Source organism: Parasteatoda tepidariorum, chromosome 3 (genome assembly GCF_982258835.1).
Source record: "Parasteatoda tepidariorum strain Cologne lab strain chromosome 3, Ptep-v5.0, whole genome shotgun sequence".
Lineage (NCBI taxonomy): Eukaryota > Metazoa > Arthropoda > Arachnida > Araneae > Theridiidae > Parasteatoda > Parasteatoda tepidariorum.
The window spans coordinates 47784444-47807367 of NC_141757.1; the positions used below are offsets into that span (position 1 = coordinate 47784444).

Genomic DNA, 22924 nt, shown 5'->3' on the forward strand with positions numbered 1-22924 from the left:
TTTAATTGATTTTGACCGTTATAATATATAAATAGTTCAGCCATATATATAACAGACTTTATAATAAATTTAATTTGTGGTTTTTAAAAGTGTTTTCAAAATTTAATAGGGTTTCGGCATACTTTAATGTTTTTATTCTGCTTTGTCGCTGTCACAACCTTCACTGTTTTGCAAAAAGTTTTAAAGTTGGTGGCTGTGCAATTTGGTTTTGAATATGGTTTTGAACTTTTTACATTTGCAACTTGAGTATTGGTAGGATTAGTGGCAAACGTATCATATTTATTTCATTTTGTTATCAATCTTTCTTGAATGAATATACTATGTAAAAAAAATTAATAAAACTTTGGTATTAAAATCTAAGTATTCATAAATTAGGATTAGCATATTTTAAATTGTGATTAAAGCATTTAATGTTTTTAAAAAAAATCATTCATTTAAATCAATTAAATCATTTCATTTAAATCAATTGTCAATCAACTGTGATATTTTTGAAAAATCATTGATTCAATCCATTAAAGCCACTTGGTTAAAAAACTTTTTCTCAAATAGAGAAACTGGCAACACATTTGGTATATTATCAAATTCTATTATTTGGCCATTACACCATGGGTTCTCCAATATTTCTCTACCTAAAAGCAAGAAGATAGTCCAAATGTGAAGTAGTCATACCCTAGCCATTCATACAAAGAGATCATATAGGCGAGTCAACAATATAACACAAGTATTTAGTTCTTAATTTTTATCTCGGAAAAACAAAACATCACTGTCTACCATGATAATAGAATAACATAAAGCTTTTAATTGTAGATTATAATAAAATGAATTATTATTTTTTAAGTATATTTATTTATGCAAGTTGGTATTTAACATAAAAAATTTAATTTAAATATCAATTAAGATTTCATAAATAACAGTTTTCTACACTTATACATTTGTGTTGCATGTGATACTTGTAGATTTTTGTATAACTTAGTACATGTTCTTTTGATATCATAATTTATGTTTACAAAGAACTAGAGATTTAATTGAAAGCCAAAATAATCCTAAAAATTAGATAAACTGCTATACAAATATTTTAAGAGCTTTTTATTATTAATAATCAAGCGACTCTGATGAATGTTATGTAAAATTGTTACATTATTATTTTTATAATATTGTATTTTAGACTGAACATTCCAAGAATTCTGATATATTGTTTCATATTTTTTTTAATATTGTTTTTCAAATATTATATATTTTAACAAAAAAACTTCTTATTTTATTTATCCTCTGTTTTTTTTTGTCAAGGGGCAATTTTCTATTTTCACTTGTAATAGTTATAAAGTTATAAATAAATTTTATCAATGAATAAATTATTTTTATTGCTTCAGTTTCTCCGCAGTTATCAATTCTTAAGCTATATTTATTTTATTCTTAATTTTTGTAGTGCTTTATTTTGTTATGTAATTTCAGGGGTTCTTCAAACTATAGGGCATTCCCTATAGGGGTTGGGGCATTTCATCAAAATTTAAATAGCATTATTAAAGAAAATTTATTTAAATTTGATGAAAAATTATCATACTCCTTGAAATGTACAGTGCACAGATAATAATAATAAAAAAACGGATTTTGACTTTATTGCTGTTATTTTTTATATAATGATTGATACTAGGACCCAATCTTAAGGCCTGTTTAGATGATCCAATTTCTAGGACAGAGATTGATTGATAATGATGGAAACTTGTTTTGCTTTGAGCTTGGATCGTGTAAACAACCATCCAAGAACTTGGTCCAACTTCTTGGACGATAGTAGAGCATGTTCTACTTTCCATCCAAGTTTTTTCTCCCTTAACCAATCAGCGTCTTTGTGGTTTTGTAGGTTTTGTGACATCAACAAGCAGGCAGCAAATTACGTCGTTTTGATGTTGTCTGTTTTCATATATTTTAGTCCAAATAAATTGATCTGTTGCGGTTTATTTGTGTTATTATGATTTGTTGAATTTATTTAGTAATTTTAAACTTATGTAAGTATTATTTTATAATGTTGAATATGAACAATGCGCAAGTTTTTCTTTCAACGAATCAGTGACATTCAAGAACTTGGATAGTGTCAACGAATTATCCAATTTCTTGGACAGAGAAATCCGTCCAATTTCTCGGATTCAAGAAATTGGACCGTGTAAACAGGCCTTTAATGGTCAAAGGGGTGACCTCAAATAAGCTAATCAATAAGTGCAGGCAATATTTTAGTTACGAAATCTGAAACAAAAGCGTATTTTCTCTGAAAACATGTTTCCCCCCCCCCTACGGATTCGGATTTCTGACCCCCAAAATATGGTCCTCACAGTTTGATCACACGAGCACTCCAAAGTTTCGATCCCTTAATGTTATTTTACTTTTTGCGTATTTCAATGCATCTCGAAAACTTTTTAAGCGAATTGAGAAATATTTGCACACACTTATAAAATTCATTTATCCAAAGATAATTCCACGTAAAAATTAATTCTACGCAAAATTTTAATAAATGTTTATTATTTTATTTAAGAATGGGGAAAAAATTTTGCAATTTTTTACATCATTTTAAAGAATATAATTTATAATGCCAAAATACAAGATCTGAGCAAAATTGGTTAAATAGTTCCTAAGAAATTGAATTTCAAAAAATTCGGACATTTAAAATTCGTTTTCTCAGGAACTATTAAAACAATTTTGCTCAAATTTTGCATTTTGCCGTGTAAAATTACATACTTTAAAATGATGTAACAAATTATCTGCTTTACTATGCAAGATTCATTTTTGACTATTATTTGAGTAATAAATATTTACTAAAATTTATTTTTTGCACTGAATTATATTTCGATAAACGAATTTTATAACTATGGGCAAAAGTTCGCTCAAAAAGCTCTCGAGGTATGACGAAATACGAAAAAAGTAAAACTAGCATACAAAGGGGTCCAAACTTTGAATCATTCTCCTGACCAAACTATGGGGACCATGTTCCCCAGATTGTGGTTACCCGCTTATATTTTGGGGTCAAGATTCCAAATACGCTGGAAAAAGAAATCTGCTTATTCAGAGAAAGTACGATTTTGTGTCTGATTTCGTAGCTTAAAATATCGTCTGAACTTATTAATTAGCATATTTGAAGGGCACCCCCTCCCCATTATGATTGAGTTCTAGAACTTGATGATCTGATCATTAGATCAAAAGTTTTTCAGAATTGTCTGTTTTTTTTTTACCGTATTGTACAGAGCACACAATTAGAAAAAATATAACATCTTAATATTGTCTTAAGTATCAAATTTTGATGTACTAAGATGAGATTTTAATGGCTCTGGGATCTATGCTTAAATATGCTAATTAATTAGTGCTGATGATGGAAGTATAAGTAGTAGGTTCTCCTCAGTTATATTAAATTTTTTGTTCAATTGTTAAAATTTAAATGAGTTTATTTAAATAAATTTAATAGTATTGAAAATTCGAAAATTGTGTCTTTCTTTTGAAGTATGCAAATAATCTCTCTTGAATTCAATAATCTTCATATTTCCAAGAACTTTGCATAAGAAAATTGACCAGTTTGTATAAATCATCTGCTAATTCGAATCACTTCTTATAAAGAATACAAAACAGTTAATAAAGATAGTAATATAGAAAAAAAATTATATCATTCATGAAGAATGCCTTAATGTTGAAGGTAAACGTAATTAAATGTTTCCTTATGAAAAATTCTGCTAAGAAAGAAAAATAGCAATATTTTAACTAACAAAAACAACGTAAGTTGTTTTGTTTAACTTACAAAAACAACTTAAATTCGTAGAGTTTTGTTTTTAACTATGTCTTATGCCTTAAAATTTTGCATAAAATTTCATTTGAAGCAATTATAAAAAATGATTAAGCAACTTTTTATTAAATTAATTTAGTTTTATCTTATGGATGATGTATTTATGTGAAATTTATATGTAATGTTGAATAAAATTCCTTTGTGTCATATATAATTATGGAAATAATTTGTTTTGTTTGTAAACCCATAAAGTTAGAATTTAAAAGTTTTTATTCTCTAATTTCTATTCTATAGTTTTTAAACATCGCATTAAGAGCTTCATCTGAATAAAATAATTTTAATCATTTCGTATAACATTTGCTTTGTTTTTTCGTCATAAAAATATGATTTAAATATTGTTAAAATCCTTTAATGGCATTTTAAAAGTATTGCTAAGAGTTAAAGTGACAGCTAATAATTTTACCCATTTTCCCGGTGGAACTACGTTTATGAATTATTAAACACCAAGCAGGATCAGTGATCCAAATCACTTGATTCGAATCAGTGATCCAAATAACTTTTTACAAATCAGTTTATTCAAATCAGTCCCCAAAATATTTGATTCAAATAGTGATTTAAATCAGTAGATTTAAATAAAGTATGTAATCATGATTAATGATTTGAATCACTCCGTTTATCCAAAACACTTGAATAAAATTACTTGATTCGAATCACTGATTTGAATAACCTGATTCTATTTACTGATTTGAATAGTGATATGAATCAAATTATTCGAATAGTGATTTGCTTGATTCGAATCAATGATCCGAGTAATTTCTTATTATTTCTTAATTCTTCAAATCAGATGTCCGAATTGATTGATTCAAATCTAGTGAGTCGGACAATTGATTCAATTAATTTGAATCACTCGATTCGTATCTTTTGATTTAAATCCCTTGATTCGAATCACTTGATTCGTTTCAGTGATACGTATGAGTATTTTATATCGTTAGATTCGAATATGAATTACTGTTATCTTTTGATTTAAATCCCTTGATTCGAATCACTTGATTCGTTTCAGTGATACGTATGAGTATTTTATATCTCTTGATTCGAATATGAATTACTGTTTTCGAATCACATAATTTAAATAATCACATGGTTCAAATTAAGTGATTCGTATCACTGAATCGACTCAAGGGAATCAAATTACTTATTTGAATTAAGCATTTGGATCGTTGATGCATATCTAGTCATTCTAACCGATTCGAATCAATTTTTTTTAAAATCTCCAATACGAATCAAGTGATTTAAATTACTATTCGGATCGAACCATGATATTCACAATCTTTTCATTGGAATTACTGATTTGAATCATGCAATTCCAATCGTTAATTCTAATAAAGGGATTCTAATTACTGATTCGAATAAAATGATTCTATTCGAATATTTTTTTTAAAATCACTGTTGAAATCCAATTATGTTTTATTTGCAGCATTTAGAAACGCATTTCATCTACTTCTCTACAAAGTCATCCGAATTTTTTTAAGAATTTTTTCATCTTTCTTTCCTAATAACACATTTCATAATTGAAGAAAATAATTACTAGTTTTTTCTTTTAGTAGCTTGAACGAGTACGTGAACCCAAAAAGAAGGATTTACTGAATGAATTTTGATAAAAAACGGATTTCTAGAAGATATTTCTATTACCGATATTTAGACTCCATTAATAATTTAAAATTTAAGGTAAAACAAAAAGCGATTTCATAAAACCTTAGAGTAAACTATGAAGTTTCAAACTCTGAAAGAATTTTTTCAAAATATCAAAATGCAAAAAAGTTATTAGTAAATGAAGCTCCCATAGAAAAAGCATTAGCAGCTGGCATTGAGAGGGTAGGTATTGCGTCCTCTTAACAAAGCAGCAGCGTTGGGCTATCATTCGATTCTCTACACCAGTGTTTCTCAAACTTATGACTTTTGTGTACCCTTTCTAAATTTTTCGTAACGCTGTGTGCCACTAATAAAAAAATTGCAGAAAAGTTAAAAATCACAACTGGCTGTTGACACTAATAATTATTAACTGCTAACTCTGCAAAAAAATAGCCAATAGAAAAATACGTAATCGTCAATTTTCAGGGCTAGCTTTGTTTTTAAATAAAATTTTGTGAAATTTTCGTTTGTTGCAAGATATTTCGCATAAGAACACGCACCCCCGCTAAACTGTTCCCGTACCCCTGGGGGTGCGCGTACCACACTTTGGGAAACACTGCTCTACACTAATCTGCTGCTCGCTCTCTATACCAATAAGGTTGTTGTTCTAGCCAGCGTTTGTCCCGCAGCAAACTGATCGTAAATACACGGTTCCCAGCAGAACATCGAAGTCAAGCATTACTAGTAGCGGTCCGTAAGCGGGTGGGTGACCACTTTGATAAGCCTGTGTAGGGACAGAGGGTGCATTGTATATGTCCTAGTTAAACTGTTCTATCGTAAAGTGCTCGACTTCACGCGTGCAGGTCGTCGGGCTACTAAAGTAAGGGAGTCATGCCCTCAGCAGAGGATCAAAATTGCGATGGCATGTCTTCGGATCATCCTCAGGGATGTTTCCAGGACCGTCAGCAACAGCTCATTGTGCAGCTCTAGTGCGGCGTAAATAAAGTACCCACCTACCTATCTAGCCAACGTTTCGCGTGAGTGAAGAGTAGAGAGAAAAGATTTCTAAATCATGATTTGAGGGCAAGCGGAGCGTCCTCAAAATATTTTGAGATTTGAGGGCACCCATATGTTTATGGAAAATATTAATTTATAAGTGCAACAAGGATGATACCAGGTGAAGAACCTCATCTTTATCGAACTTGATTTCATCACTGAGCAGTTCTGAAATATAACTTGAATTGGATATTCTGCATTTCAACACTTGTAAAATGAATGAGTTCATGACTGTTAAAATGTGTTTATTTTTTGCTGAAATTAAACGAGTATGGTTTTTCATCTTTTTGCGCTTTCTTTTCGTTTGTATTCTTTGTGAGATTATACTATTGGTTAAAAAAATAAAAATCGTATTTTAGATTTTTCTTTTTATACTTTACGGCATATAAAGAACGATCTGAGACATTTGAGGGCACATGTTAAATTTTGGGGATATTTTCTGTCTGCAAAGAGTTTAAAATTCTTTTTAAGGACAGTCAAGGAATTTCGAGGGCTGCCCTCAAGATTTGAGTACGTCTCACCTTACTGAAGAGGTAAAAATCAGCTGAATCAGGAGGAGAGACGAAGGTTTTCTTCATTTGCCCTCTGAATAAAATGATTGTTTTCCAATAGCTTTTTACACTGCAAAGGAGTTTCAGATATTTTTTATCCCCTTCATAATATTAATGAATATTTTGAATTGTTTTTCGTGATAAGAGCTTCTGAAGAAGAACAAGTTTTTCTCACCGCTGTCAAGATGAAAATGACTGGTAAACAAACTTGAGCTTTACATATTGCTTTTTAATAATTATATTTCCTTTATTAAGATAAAGAGAAAGGTTTTTCTTTTAAATATAAAGTCTAAACAGTGATAATCTTGTTCTTGTTATACTCCTCGAGATTACGATGTCAAATTGTCATGTAATTATTTTGAAGTATGGGAGGGGAATTCTAAGGATATTGAAACTAAGAAACGTTTTACTTATGGGAGTTAATTTCCCCTCGTATTAAATAATATAAATATTTCGAAAATGATACCTCATTTATTTATGCTGAAAATGCTAATTCATTCTGAAACTAACTGAGAAAATTTAAAACGAAAAATGTTGTATAAAATCACAGTATTGGGAGTACAAATTAGTTCGGTCCGTTTTTTTGTAGTCAGAAATGCATTTATTTCAGAACAAAATAAATGAACAGATTAATCAAAGTATTGTCTATCGCTGGCTACTACTTTTTCCCACCTCTCAGGCAATTTTCGAATTCCATCTCGAAAAAATGTCTCGTCTTTTGAGGCGATCCAAGTTAGGAGCCAATTTTTGATTTCTGTGAAAGAAGTGAACTGGTGACCTGCAAAATCATGCTGCATCCGTCGGAACAACCAGAAGGAGCAATGTCCAGTGAATACAGCGGGTGCGGTAAAATATCACACTTAAGCGTTTCCAAATAATTTTTACGACATTTGAGACATCAGATCGACCGTTATTATGCAGAAGAATAGCTTTGTCATGTTTTTGCTCGTATTCCGCCCTTTTTTCTCGTAATGCACGGCTCAAATGAATCAATTGTAGCCTATACCGATCGCCTGTAATGGAATCACCAGGTTGTAGCAGCTCATAGTATGCAAAACTATTCACCATTTATCATTCACCATTCTTTATTCACCATTCACCATTCTCGAAAGGTCGAAACCATACCCTGCATGATTTATCAGTTGGAGCATTGTCAACATAAACTTCTACAAGCATTCGATGCGCTTCAGCTGCACTTTTCTTCCAATTAAAGTAGAAACATAAAACCTCCCACAAATGGTGCTTCATTACCGCAAAATTTGCCATATTCAACAAAGTGAAAAACAGGGTTTTTGTATGAAACTCAAGGCGATATAAACTGAAAATTATTGTCAGATGTTTAATCTCTCTGAAACCGCCGAAACCAGCTGTCACTATATAACATTCATAACAGCAGAGCCATTTTTTAAAAACGGACCGAACTAATTTGTACACCCAATATTAGCAATCGAAAACTTTTTGAACTATTTTAAATTTCATTATATTAAAAACCAAAATCAAGATTTTGAAATAAACCATTTGAATATTTCTTAAAAAATAAAACTTATTGAAAAAACTTTTTTTTAAATCAATAATAATGAAAAGAAGAGTTTGTTTGTGTGTGTATCTCTCTCTTCTTATAACTCCAGAACCGTCTGAGCTATCGTCTTGAAATTCGGATAACAACTGCAAGGAGCAATTTTAACCCTCGATACCGAAATTTATTTGAAATTTTCAATTGGTTTGTTCGGTAAAGCCGTTTGAAAATTCGTTTAGCATTAACGATTTTTTGAAATTAAAATTCGGACGATTTTTTTCCAAACATTAAGATAAGATCAGTAGTGTTTGCCAACTTACAGCTCTGTTTGATAAAAAAAGGAGTCTCACTTACTTTACTTCTCTTACTCTAATGTTAATTTATTTTTATTCGCTATGTCATAAATTCAATAATCAACGTTTGCCGTGGTAGCATGGAGGATTACGTCGCTAACTTAGTATTCCTAAAGTCATCTGGAACCACGTATTTTATTTTATTTTATAGCCGGCGTTGAAAAGCCGACCCAATTCAAAATTTATAGCTATCAATGTTCTACTCCACACCCTTGTAATTTTAAACACAACCCAGAAGACAAAGAACTCCTTGATTAAGCATTGGAGAAAACTAGCTTTCGCGCAGGATTTTTTGATGGAGCATTTGCTTTACATGGCAAGGAAAACCTCCCATGGTGAGGTCGACGGCAAGGGGATTCTAACCCATGATCCGTCTATTGCTGAAGATATTTTACGTCAGCACTGTAGTCGGTGCAATCCGGGAGCAAAATTCGTATCAATCAGCCACCTCTGGGATTCGAACCTGGGTCATCGCATTGGGATGCGACGAATGCTTTATCCCCTGAGACGCCGTGGCTCAAAACAGTGTGTTTATATTATTCATAATAATTCGTTTAAAACGTGTTTAGTAGACCTCCTTAACTTACTTCGTACGTTAGAAAAAAATCGTCATATTATCATTGACACCAGTGATGCTACATTGATGTCGGTAATACATATTAATTGAAATAAAAAAACAAACTATGTACTACAAAGCAAAGTTAATGAAGAAAATATACTTGTTTGTTTTGGGGAACCGAATAATCATCCAAAGTTTTTATTCAAGCAATGTTGGCAGTAAGTCGATTATAATTTGACATGAAAAAAAAAGTAAGTCCAGTTGTGTCACTTATTCTGTATTCCTAAGTTTAATTTTTTTTTTAAGTACAGTTCGTTAATTTGTAAGTAACCAAGTAATCTTTTTTTTTTTTTAATATCGAAAATTAAGTAAAAAATAATGATGAACTAGGAACAATCACGTGAGTTGGTGAAAAGAGCGAACAGGGGGGAAGCCTCCTAAAAATGCTTAATTTAATTCTTTTGGGAAAAGTATGATACCGAAAGATTACGAATATTTCAACATTTTGAAAATAGTTTCAAATTTCGAGTTCTAATCGGATTTGCATTAGAAGATTCTTAACGTTTTGATACCAACATTGTCTAAATTAAGTAAACGGAATGGTTTAAAAGTTTTTAATTTGCTCAAGCTTTAAGTTGTTATCCAAAACCTTATTTTTTTTCGAATAAAGTGAAAAATTCGTGTATTTTTGTTAGATGTTTCATGCAAAATAAACTGTTAATCAATTTGTTCAAATAATGTCAGCTTTTTGTCACTTAAGTGTTTGGTACTTGCATAAATAAATTACTTTCTCAACTCATTTGACAAATCATTTTATGGGGCAGATAATTGATTAAACTTCAGAAATTAATTTGGCGTCAAACATGGGGTTGTAGCATTTACGCTCCATGATTGATTACTTAGAGACGAAAATGTATAGACTTACATGGCTTCGAAATCTGTTAACAGTAGTAGTTTATAATATCCTTTATTGGGATAATGGAGAAGATTACTAATTTAATGTAATTTCTCTTTTTTGTTTATTTGCTTAATTTGTTATAAACGGATTGCTTGTTCTTTTAATAAAACCGTATTTTAAAATACATAAATTTTGCGCAGAGAAATTAAATTAATAAGCAAGCATTTTTGGTGTACATAAAATTAAAATTATTTCATAGTTCATTGTATTATTAAAAAAAAATGTATTTATATCATATACACTTTTCGAAATTATGCAACGCTTGAACCATAATAAAGTTCAAATTTTCAACAACTTTAATATGGTGGTGTGTTGAACCACACTATTGTGTGATTACCTGATAGTATGGCACAGCTTGGACGGAAACATGATTAAGATTGTAGTGAAATCTCAAGCTATGGTTCAAAGTTGAATCGATTTTCTGAGAGTGTAGAGTAGAGGTCATAGAGTTGGTCATACATGTGATCACAAGGGGTCGCGTGCCGTATCGATTTATGAAAACCTACTAATATATAAGGGGCAACACGGATGTGTTAGTCAGACATGTGATCATAAGACGTTTTTTTTAAAAATATATATCCGTCGCTGAACAGCAGACCCAATATCGGGTTTACGACAACTAATGTTCAACTAAGTAGCCTTTTAATTTTGAACCAATCCAGAAGACAAGGAAACTCCTGGATCAGTACCCCCAGAAGTTTTGATTTGTTATGGGAACATGGAGGACATTGTGACACGACAGACTTAACATGCATCAGTCACCATTTACTACCGGCCGGAGGGGATCGAACCCTACGAACTCTTGGACATGGGCCCAGTGCCCTACTTACCTGGCTATCCCGGCCTATAAGACGTTTTTGGACCTACCAATTTGAAAAATCCTACTTATATATAAAGGGCCACATGGATGCGTTGGTCAAACATGTAATCACAAGAGGTCTTCTGCCGTATCTATTTGTGAAATCCTACTAATGTATAAAAGACTAGATGGATGTGTTGGTTAAACATGTGATTACAAGAGGTTTTCGGTCACATCAATTTGTGAAATCCTATTAATGTATAAAAGGCTAAATGGATGGGCTTGTAAAACAGCTAAAGTTGAGCGTATAATTTTATAAAGAATTTTTCTTATTTCATTTGAGGCATCATTTAATTTAGTCAAATAAAATTTTACCAATCAGCTAAAATGAAAAATTGAGTTTGGTTGGGGAAGCTTAGTGCACTCATACAGAGTTTAAATGTTAAATGACAGCGATAAGGGACATTGCTTATATCTACTATGTGTGTATGATGCATTCATATTTTCTTTAATTTACTGTAGTTTACATAGTTTAAAAACGTAAAATTTAAATTTTTAATTCCTTTATTTTTAAAAATCATAAAAATATTTGAAATTAATCTTTAATTTCTTCTCAATTCTAAATGTATCAAAGAACTCAAAAATAGGTTATCTGTAGACAGGCAATAATAGGAAGTATGTAAATATTTTTAGCTTTTTCTGCTTTTTTTATATTTCACCTATTTCTCCATATATCTATAATTTTTTGTAACAATAGCTGAAGATTTTTCGGTTTTAATAAATTATACGCATCTTATTACTAATTAGAATTTTTGGAGGTAAATGAATCGTTTAAAATGTTTTCTGAAAGCGCATTATTTCTGAACATTGTATATTTCTCAAATAAATGTTTAAGAATAAGCCTCAGCACAATTTACACAGTTCGCTATACTCAAAGAAAAGTCTGTTGCACTTCAATCTCCGTACTTTTAACCAAGATACGGTGCAAATTTGCTTTAACTTCTATAAAATATTAATATATTTCCCATCAAATTGAATAATAGAATCGTGCAATTTAGATTAAGTGAGGGTGATAATATGACTCAGTACCATATATAGGGTGCAACAAACTTGAATGATATTACGTTCAAAAAAGTTATATGCATCTGAGCTTGGCAATGCTTAAACCCTTTGAAGTTTGTATAAAATCTCGATTCTGTAATAACTTAAATTAAAATATTCATTAACTTAATTTTTGGAATTTTTTGACCCCGAATTTGTACAAGCATTACACGGCAGTTTTTAAAGTGGATGAAACAAAATATTTTGCTAAAAAAATTTAATTGACAATGCTTTGGTCAAAATATGAGAGTTGTATACATATATTTAAAAGAATCAGTTTTTACGTTTTTACACAGTCATAAAAATATAAATCTAAAATTTAACATGTTATAAAATAATAGCCGAAGTTGGTTTTTTATTACCTTATCCTTAAATATTAAGAATAATTTTTATTAAGTAATATAAATGGTTTTCAATGTCATAAATAAATAATTTCTTTGTCAGAATTTCCTCAGCGTTTTGTGTTTGTCATATTTGCATTTATTCTTTTACTGTTTATTATTTATTTCAATGTTTTTTTTTAAAATTTACGAATTAGGATCTTAGTTTATTTCAAACTTGGATTAAAACTTTATTATTTCCTCCTTTCGACTTGAGCAAATAAAAAATTTACTTTACACTCCATCGAACATAATGGTCATCGTCCGACTGATACACCTATGTAGCTGCCAACAAAACCTCACGTTTGAATCTTTCCATTCGAAAGGATCATTTGCATTTCCCACACTCCCTTTTTTCATTGTAATTCTGGTTTTTTATACCAGATGTCGCTGTAAACGGGATCGATACTGGAGAGAGCGATGCTACTATCCAGGATGAAGAAGATGAGGAGAGAGCATCATCTTCACCTAGGATAACCGTGAGGAATAGACTGCTGCTCATCCCACCAATCCGTTGATCATTCCTTATGGTCATGCATACCACCACGTGGACTGGGTAGTTGTCTAAAGGTGTGGGGTTCGCTCGGGATGCTTGTACCCCTATCTTGTGCTAGGTTTGTCCCCTTCATGCTTCTTTTGGGTCTCGTGGTACTTGTTTTCCTGGTTGGGGATAATGAAGCTAGCGAGACTGTTGGAAGCATGCGGCTGAGGACGGCGGTGCTTGCCCGAAGAATGACACGAGTGGCCCGTGCCCTCAGGATAGGTTCGCGAAGGAAGAAGCGCGATGGTAAGTGCCATTTACTTTTATTAGAATTCAACTTTTATCGATGAAAAAATTATTTTTTTTATTAATTCTTGATTTTTAATGTATTTTATTAGTAATATTTCTTTCAGCTGATATATCGGAGAAAACTATGCCTCATATTTACGGTGTTTAGTTTTAGGTAAAGTTTTATTCATTTTCAGGTATTTTATATAAAAATATTCTTTTTAATTAAAAAAGAAATATTTTATGAAGACATTTAAATTTATATAGTTTTTTTGGTGTTCTTGGTTAAAAAAAAAGCATTGTTTTAAACAGTTTCTATTTTCAGAATTTGTTTTTTTATGTAAATTCGTAATTTGTTTTAATACTACTACGATGTGTTTCGAAGAAAAGTTTTTTTTTTAGTATAAACACTCAGAGATATAAAACGAAGAAGGCACAATATTTTTAAAATTGTAGAAAAAATCTTTATAAAATGTGCACTTTGAGGACTAAGCGTCTATTATAACATTCGATGTAATAATGAATTATTTTGCTATTTATACTTAGTAAAGCAAAAAATATCCCGAACCAGTTATATTATTAAATTTAAACAGTACTGTCATAAAGTAGATAGATACAGCATCATATTTAATAATTCCATATCTTTATTTTTTTGATCGATTCCGATTAAAAATAAGCAATTTCCCGTTTTTACAAAAATTTTTATTTTCCTACTTTTTTTTTTTACAAATTTTTAAGTATTTTAAAAAACAAAATATATTTGAACTATAATAATTTGTAAAGTTCTTGAATTGAATTTTAATTTATTTCAGAGCTAAAATTTTACTCGCAAGAAAAACAATTTTAAAATAGTTATTTCCTTAAATTTTTTCCATAACACTGGAAAAAAAATTAACTATATGAGAAATTTTGCCTCTTTCCGAAAGAAACTGAAAACTATAGCTAGTTTTGCAACCAAATATCTCATGTACTATAAAGGGACATAAGTTTTTATTTGTTTTGACAAAAAACAGTCTACAAATTCTAATACACCTACATCATGTTTTGTTAATAAGCGAAACAGAAATGCTCTAATATTTGTACCGCAAATCTAACTGCTTTGTTTCGTTAACTCTAATTTTTTACATTATTCGCATCACATACTTTATTTACTTTTGCAACGCTATCTTTATGTATATATAGTTTTTCAGTATCAGTATGGTAAACTTACTAACAAACACAAATATTTACGTACTTTTATCGCGAATCTATTAGTTTGTTTTGCTTGCACACAAACGACACTGTAAAAAATTCCGGTGAAAAGTAACGGCACTCTGGGTGCTAGTACCGTTTACCGTAAAATTCATTTTTACCATAAAGTTTTACAGAATTAAAAAAATCTGATACATGTTATTTTTGAAGTAATATTTGCATAGCATTAGTATTTAAGTAAATATTACTGTAAAAAAAAATTTACGGTTAATATGAATTTAACAATAAAATGGATTTTACCGATGCTGCACTGAGGGCGCCAGTACATTTTACTTTAATTTTATCTAGAATATATTACAGTGTACAAATTTTCTCATACCTGTTAAACAAATTTATTTGATTGAAAAAAAACGTTAAAACCAAAAATCCCACGGAGGGAAAAAAATGGTTAAATTACTGTACTGCATGGTACAGACATTTCTGATACCTCATCCCCCCATAATTCTAGTTAATTAAAACAAAACTTACTTTATTTAATTCTTTCTTTCTTAATATATACAGTTTAACGAAAATTATAGTTAACCGGAATTACCGAACCGGTATTAACACGTATTTTGTAAAATATGTAATTTTTATGACATGTTCTAAAGTATCACGGTAAAATGACCCAATTTTATCACATGTTACAAAACCATTTTTTTTATTGTTAATTTTGCGAAAACTATTACCAAAGCGCTTTGGTGAAAATTAATGAGCTTTTTGGTGTTCCTATAGTGCGAGAAACATGGTAAATTTTATATATTCTGGTAGTTTCTACCATACTTTTTTCTTTGTGCAATCTGAAAATGCTGATCGTTATCATTTTCCATGTTGAATTTTTTCATTATTTTTAAAAAAGGTTGCATTTATTATTTTTGAAACTGTTTTGCATTTGATTCAATTGAAAACTAAAATTGCAAGAAATTGAAAACTAAATTTATGAAACTTAATACTTCTATTCTAAACAACATATTTTTATTTATTTATTTACTTATTATTATTATTTTACAAATTTTCAGAGTAATTATTGACTAGTTCCTAATTAAATGTAAATAAAAAAAGGAATAATAAAATTGGATAGAAATAAAATGATTGTAAATTAAAAAAATCAAAAAATGTTTCCTCAAATGACTTGATTTTATTTAAAAAAATATCTATTTGCTATATTTTTACCTTTCATATCTGTTTTCATCTCATTACTATTACATATAATGTAATAATTATTTAAGTATTTAAAGTACTCGGTGCAACAGTTGATATAAAAATACCATGTTCTGAATAAACGAACGTTCTTTCCAAACGTGGCCAACTGTTTCTTAGTTTTGTTTTCAGAAATGCATATTAAAAAATCTACAACTTTTCATTGGATAACCGCAAAATATACAAAAAATTGTTATTGCCCATGTAGACACCGTGAAAATTTTCACCCGAAACGCTATCCTGAATTTATTCTTATCACCACACATTTAATAAAAAATACAAAACTAAAATGTAGATTAAACCGAATAAATTATTTTTATGCCATGCTCAAAGGTATCATGATAAAATTTCCAAATTTTACCACAATAACCAAATTTTACAACAATTACCAAATTTTATCACAGACTATAAAACTATATTTTGCTGTTAATTTTACCGAAATTATTATCAAAGCGCTTTGGTATTTAACCGAATAAATTTTTTTTGCCATGCTCTAAGGTATCATGATACAATTTCCAAATTTTACCACAATTACTAAATTTTATCACACATTATAAAACCATATTTTGTTGTTAATTTTATCAAAATTATTACCAAGGCGCTTCTGTAAAAATTATCGAACATTTTGGGGTTTACCATAGAGCTAGAAACACGGTAAATTTTATTATATTCTTAAACCATATTTTTTCTTAGTGTAAAAATCTTTAGTTTCATTATCGTTAAATCAATAGTTTCGTTAATAAGTTTAAGTAAGTTTCCTAATCGTTTGATATATAGTAAATTGTTAAACCGATAGTTAGTTTCAAAATCGTAAAATGATTTTAAGACTAAAATTGCAAGAAAAATCCGCTAAAAGCGAATTTTGAATTTGATAATGAGGTAATGTAGTTATTGTAGAAAAGAAAGAAAAATTATTATTATTTTCTGTAATATATTTTTTGTACATAAAAACATTGAGTACGGTAGGAAAATATTTTCATAAAGTAGCACTAGATAGATTCCACGTAGTTTGTAATGCAGAAATGAAAAGAATTTAGTTTTTAATGCTAACAATTATTTTCATAATAATTCTAAACCTATTTAAAAAATCCATATTGATTACATGTTTGAATAATAAAATATAATAGTGTAGTTTTTATAGAAATTGAGGAAAAACTAATTTTTTTAAAACGATTATTTTAATTACAGTTCTAAGAATAAATGCAACGTATCAATTTTCCGAGCTACATTTAAAAAGAAAAAAAAATCTTTAAAAATATATTAAATATTCAAATTTTCATTTTTTATAATATGAAACTAATCATGGTTATTCTAATAACGAAAATGTTTAAAACTGAAACGTAAGAAATAAATCAAGTTACTCTATAAGTATATTCGATTATATCCGCCATAAGTACAGGCATTACGAATTCGCACGCATACCCATTCATATGTTCCCATTAACTTAGTTTCGTTTCTGCTCCAGTTTAATTAAACTTTATGGGGAGACGAACTGAAACAGATTGTAACTTGACATTTTGAAAAGGAATGTTTATTGTGAGTCGTAAATTTAGAAATACAAGCTATATTTCAGTTGTTTATTGCGGCTGTAGGTTTATACTGATTCAAAATCATATTAACTCAATTTGCTGACCCCTTAATTTGACGACATTATTTCATGAATTCTTTTTTTTGGTTTGTATGATAATGTTGGTAGTTCTTGCAGAAAAAAGCGTGTGTTTAATAATCATTGCACCGAAAAAAATCATTTATAGTAAAATTACCGTCAATGACATTTCTGGTAAGAAAAACAACTTAATTCTGGTTAATGAAAACTAAAATATACGGTATTTAAACCATTGGTTTGGTAATTTTTCCATTCATCATGTAACGGTTTATTTGAAGTTCTAGTTTTCAAAATAATAGTTCTTATCACTTCACATTTAATAAAAAATACAAAACAAAAATGTAAATTTAACAGAATAAATTATTTTTTATGTCATGCTCTAAGGTATGATGATGAAATTTCCAAATTTTACCCCAATAACCAAATTTAATCACAGATTATAAAACCATATTTTGTTGTTAAAACTATTATCGGAACCGAAACTTATTATCAGAACGTTAGGTATTTAACCGAATAAATTGTTATTTATGCCATGCTCTAAGGAAAGGATCATGATAAAATTTCCAAATTTTACCGCAATTACCATATCACGTATTATAAAGCTATATTTTGTTGTTAATTTTACCGAATTTATTACCAAAGCACTTTTTTAAAAATTATCGAACATTTTAGAGTTTACCATAGAGCCAGAAACACGGTAAAATTTACTATATTCTTGACCATATTTTTTCTCAGAACCGGTTCTGATAAAACTATTATGAGAACCGAAACTATTATCAGAACGTTAGATATTTAACCGAATAAATTGTTTTTTATGCCATGCTCTAAGGAAAGGATCATGATAAAATTTCCAAATTTTACTGCAATTACCATATCACGTATTATAAAGCTATATTTTGTTGTTAATTTTACCGAATTTATTACCAAAGCGCTTCTTTAAAAATTATCGAACATTTTAGTGTTTACCATAGTGCGAGAAACACGGTAAAGTTTACTATATTCTTGATCATATTTTTTCTCAGTGTAAAAATCTTTACTTTCATTATCGTTAAATCAATAGTTTTGTTAATAAATTTAATTAAGTTTCCCAATCGTCTCGTTTATTGTAAATTTTTAAACTGATAATTAGTTTCAAAATCGTAAAATGATTATTAAAACTAATAATTAAAAATAAATCTTGAGTTTGATAATGCTGTAGTGTAGTTTTTGTAGAAAAGAAAGAAAAGTTATTATTATTTTTTGTAACAAACAGCTCTTCAGAATAAATACATCTCACTCTAACAGTATCATAATGTAGTTTTTGTAAAAGAAAAAGAAATATTGAGCACTGTAAGAAACGATTTCCATAAAGTAGCAATAGACAGATTCCACGTAGTTTGTACTGCAGATATGAAAATAATTTTTTTTAATACTAACAATCATATTCATAATAATTCTAAACCTATTAAAAAATCCATATTGAATACACGCTTGAATAATTAAATATAATAATGTAGTTTTTACGTTTCTGAGAAGGGTCTGAGGGTGTGCGGTGTCGATCTTCGGAAACTATCCTATCGTAAAGTGCTTGACTTCGCGTGCAGGTCGTTTAGCTACCAAAACGGACAAGCTATCTCCTCTGCAGAGGATCAAAATTGTCTTTGGATCATCCTTAGGAATGTTTCCCAAACCGCCACCAATGGCCCATTGTGCAGATCTCACGCGACTTAAATAAACCACTACAAATACTACTTCTACATTGGTGACCACGGACAATGAACAAGCAACGAACGAGCATCACTACATTACTTCACCTTGATCCTTACTACTATCTCTCCGTTATCTTAGGAGCTTCCTTGCTTATGACCTTGACAGGTCAAACGATGACTTGAATTGATGGCGTCTGCTTGGAAAATTGAGCATGCATTGGTAGTCTTATTTTGAACTAATGTTCTGCCCAGCAGTCATGGCCAGTTGTCTAAAATTTGCTACTGCCTCTTTTCGGGATTTGTGGCTATTCAATTTATAACTATCTTATAATTGCCTTTGATATTTTTGACATATCCTTGTTATTAATTTTATTAAATTTGTTAAAAACATATCTTTTTACTGTATTTTTGCAAAAAGGTGAAAAAGACAAAAAAAAAAAAAAAAATTATTTTTTTCACACAAAAAATTATTTCCATAAAAGTTGTAGTCGTTAGAACATACCCAACTCACTTATATAGTAAAGCATGCTTTTGCAGAAAGAAAAGAATTGAACTTGATTTTTATAGCAAACAATTATTTTCATATTAATTCTAAGCTATTAATATAAATCTATCTTCCGTTTATAGTAATATCTTTACACTGAAAAGATTATTTATTCAATGGTAAACGTTAATGCTACTTTTGCAGAGATGGAAAAAAACGTAGCTTTTATTAATTATGCTTTAATTATAATTCTAAGCCCTTAGAATAAAACTATCTATCTTTTATAACTTGATAGCGTAGTGTTTGTAGAAGGGGAAGAAAAAAAATGTTTTCATAAGCTTAGAGCTATTAGAATAAATTCATTATGCTTTTGCGATATGATAACATCCTTTCAGCAAAAAAAGAGTATTTTTTATGGTTGACAATAATTTCACACATAATTACGAACAATTAGGATAAATTCAGGTACCTTTCGTAACATATAATAACGCACTTCTTGAAGAAAAGGCAAAGACTGTTGTATAAATAATAAAAGTGCAATTATATTAAACAATTTTCTAAGTTGTTAGAACAAATTCGATAAAATGGTATGGTTTACATATGGTAATGGTTTTTATATATATATATATATATATATATATATATATATATATATATATATATATATATATATATATATATATATATATATATATATATATATATATATATATATATATATATATATATATATATATATATATTCTTTTTTTTTTCCATATCCTGGTAGTTTTGACCATACTTTTTCTTATATTCAGTGATAATAATAAGCTAAATAACAAAATATTTTAAAAGTGAAAATATTGACATTTTCAAATAAGAAAAGCGAAAAACTTTTTTTCTGAGCAAACGTTATAAATCTTAGATATTTCAATTTTTCTGTTGCTGTTTCCTGTTAATAACTTATTCCTAATAAAATTTATATGATTGTTTTCCGATATAAAAACAGAACATTTAAGCAGTCCGTTAACAATGTTGAAAACAAATTGAAGGCGAAAATGTTTGCGTTTTGCTATAAGAGTAGTGGATGAAGGAGAAAGAAATCATCAAAAAGAAAATAATTTCTAAACACACCATTCACCGTAAAATTAAATTTGGGTTTTGTAGAAACTGGATTTAAGTTTTCTTGTAATACCTGGTTTCATGAATCGTGCTCGGTAAAAAAAAAAAAAAAAAAAAAAAAAATAAATAAATAAAAAAAATAAAAAAGAAAAAGATACTCAAATATCACGACTTTTTCTTATTTCTTGACGAAACTGCTTCCTGGTATATGCCTCCAGCAAAAATTTCGACAAAGTGACGGAATAACTATCTCCACTTCTTTAGGGAAACGAATTTTGTGAAAATTAAAAAAAAAAGCATTTCATTATTCTATTCTTTTCCAAAAGAAAAAAAAAGAAGCAACCTCATCGTCTCTAATGTATCTAACTTTTCTAATAATCACTTTAGCGTGAGCACCATACAGGTGTCACAACATGACAAAGACAGATAGAATAACTAGATAAATTACACTAATGCCGGAAGCGGGACTCGAACCCCGCATTTTTCTGGTGATTGCTCAACTCCTTGACCATCATACAATCCGATCGTCTTAATTCTCTACTTTATTTTGATTATCTAGCCTTTACTCCAGTTTCGTCATTATCGTTGACAATCCCCCACAATGAGGTTTCAAGTTGAAACATTCTCACCATATATTTGAGATCATATATTTCGTCACAAATTACGTAATTTCGTGTCGAAATGATTTTCCAAATCAACAGAAAACTGCTCAACTATTGCTGAATCGTCAAAGGAGTATTTTTTCTGAGAGTGTGTATTTGTGTTCAAGCAACACCTTTTAGAAGAGAGAAGACCTCAGTACGGATTTATTTAGTAGTCCGATGGAACGAGCAAAAACTGCGCAGTGAAAAAGAAAATGAAGGTTGTCACTACGTTCGGGTGACTAAGCTGCGCAGACGGCGAACATACGGAAGATATTATTACATTTGGATTACTAAAGGATCAAATTTCTTGTTTATGGTAATCCATACTGAGGCCTTCTGTCGTCTAGGAGGTTTTTTTGGTTCAAAGCCAGAATTACTCTTCTTGAGAATTTTGGGAGCAAAATCATTATGTTGGTGCCCAAATTTCTCAAAGTATGAGCAAAATGGGTACATTGTAGTCAATCGAAAATATCATTTTATCAGCAGGCATATTTTGATATCACGAACTCGAAGGGAGATGTTAAACTTTTCGTAATATCGAACATTTAGGATAAAGGAAATTGTAAAGTTTTTTAACAATTTATTCACAATGTTGTTCTAAATTATTTAGAAAGATATTTAGTGATTAATTATTTCTTAAACAGAAAAACAATGACATTAAACTATTTATTAGGCACTATTTGTACATAAACGATTTACATTTCACTACTTAACAAAATCATTGCGTTGTGCAGGACTTTAATCTGTGTCAATATTTACTAACATAAGACTACAATTTATCAGGATAAACAAAAACCATGATTTTTTTTAAATAAAGAAAAAAATTGGATTTGTATGATTAAAATCGATTTTTTAAATTTAAATCAGAGGCTTTTTAATAATTTTTTTATATTTAACTTTCAAACTACCTGATTAAATGCATTAATAATACTTAATAATATTTTAAAACAATAATACAGCTAAAAAAGTAAATTTTTCTTACTAAAATATTTAAAAAATTATTACAAACACATCACTAGGCCAAGATAGCCTGGTTGGTAGGTCACTGGGCCCATGTCCAAGAGATCGTGGGTTCAATCCCCACCGGCCGAAGTAAATTATTGACTGATGCACGTTAAATCTGTCATGTCACAAAGTCCTCCATATTCCCTTAACAAATCAGACCTCTGGGGGTACTGATCCAGGAGTTTCCTTGTCTACTGGACTGGTTCAAAATTACAAGGCTACGGAGTTGAACATTAGCAGAGGTGAACCCTAAAATTGGGTTGGCTGTTCAACGACGGACATAAAATGAAATAAAATCAATATCACTTAAGACATGGAGGCTATTTGTCAGTTAAATACCCAATGAAGAGTAAATTAGTTTAGATCGGAATACATAAGAAAATAACTTTTGGGCAGAACATTATTATTGATCTACAATAACTACTTATTAATTAAGTTTTTATGGCACTTGCATTGAAATAAGCAAAAAAATAAATAAGTATAATTGAAATATGTTTATCACCAGCTAATTATTTTACACACAGCTAAAGGGTAA

At 29.5% G+C, this 22924-nt stretch overlaps 2 protein-coding genes across 2 annotated transcripts in view; one reads left to right on the forward strand and one right to left on the reverse strand.

The window, feature by feature from the left end:
• Window positions 1-22924, reverse strand: part of LOC107447101 (uncharacterized) — an 83388-nt gene that overhangs the window by 18480 nt on the left and 41984 nt on the right. The window lies entirely within an intron of this gene.
• Window positions 13067-22924, forward strand: part of LOC107447114 (uncharacterized) — a 242778-nt gene continuing 232920 nt past the window's right edge. The window contains exon 1 of the mRNA XM_087159284.1: window positions 13067-13449. Coding sequence (XP_087015410.1) covers window positions 13251-13449 — 199 coding nt within the window. The 5' untranslated portion in view covers window positions 13067-13250. The remainder of the gene's footprint in view (window positions 13450-22924) is intronic.